Genomic DNA, 669 nt, shown 5'->3' on the forward strand with positions numbered 1-669 from the left:
TTATAAAGGATTTGAACTCCTAATGCCAGACATGCATTATGTATCAGCACTAAGGTTGCTCTCAGAAGAAAAGTCTAAAGAACTCCTTAAATTTTAGTATGAAGATATGAACAATATTGATACAGCAGATTCTATTCAATATCCCTCCCTCCCCCTTACACAGTTGTCCATACAAGGGAGGAAAGGGGTAAAAAAAACTATTTTGTTCTTCACAACCTTATATTAATGGTAACAGTATAGGAATCAAAAATAAGGACAAGTAGCAGACTAAGGAGTAACTGAAAAACAACTGCACTCCATTCTCATTTCCATCTTGCAGTACAACCTTTGTATCTTGAAATATAAGTTTTGGGAGTACAACTTGTAATAGTTTATTTCATAATAAATTTATGCTGAATCCATGATTGTTATCAATTATAATTTGATTTCTTTCAGACCTTGGGCCAAGCCTGATGATCCCTTGCTTATGGATGATCTCAGGATAGTTAGAATTGCTGAAAAGTGCAAGAAGACACCTGCTCAAATTCTCATTCGCTATCAGGTTTGCTATTGCATTATGGTTTGGTTACAGTGTAAATGTCACAAGAACAATTTATGGAGATGAAGTTATTACAGAATTATTTTCATTAGCTGAATATTCAACTATATGGAGACAGTAGGAATGTCCTG

The 669-nt window shown here is 34.2% G+C and overlaps 1 protein-coding gene across 1 annotated transcript in view; it reads left to right on the forward strand.

Moving 5' to 3' along the window:
* The window catches only part of LOC119590560 (aldo-keto reductase family 1 member B1-like), a gene marked incomplete at its 5' end in the record, with an annotated part of 27721 nt that overhangs the window by 14347 nt on the left and 12705 nt on the right, over positions 1–669 (forward strand). Inside the window, 1 exon segment of the mRNA XM_037939223.1 lies at positions 436–541. Coding sequence (XP_037795151.1) covers positions 436–541 — 106 coding nt within the window.

This window comes from Penaeus monodon, chromosome 27 (assembly GCF_015228065.2).
Source record: "Penaeus monodon isolate SGIC_2016 chromosome 27, NSTDA_Pmon_1, whole genome shotgun sequence".
Classification (NCBI taxonomy): Eukaryota; Metazoa; Arthropoda; class Malacostraca; order Decapoda; family Penaeidae; genus Penaeus; species Penaeus monodon.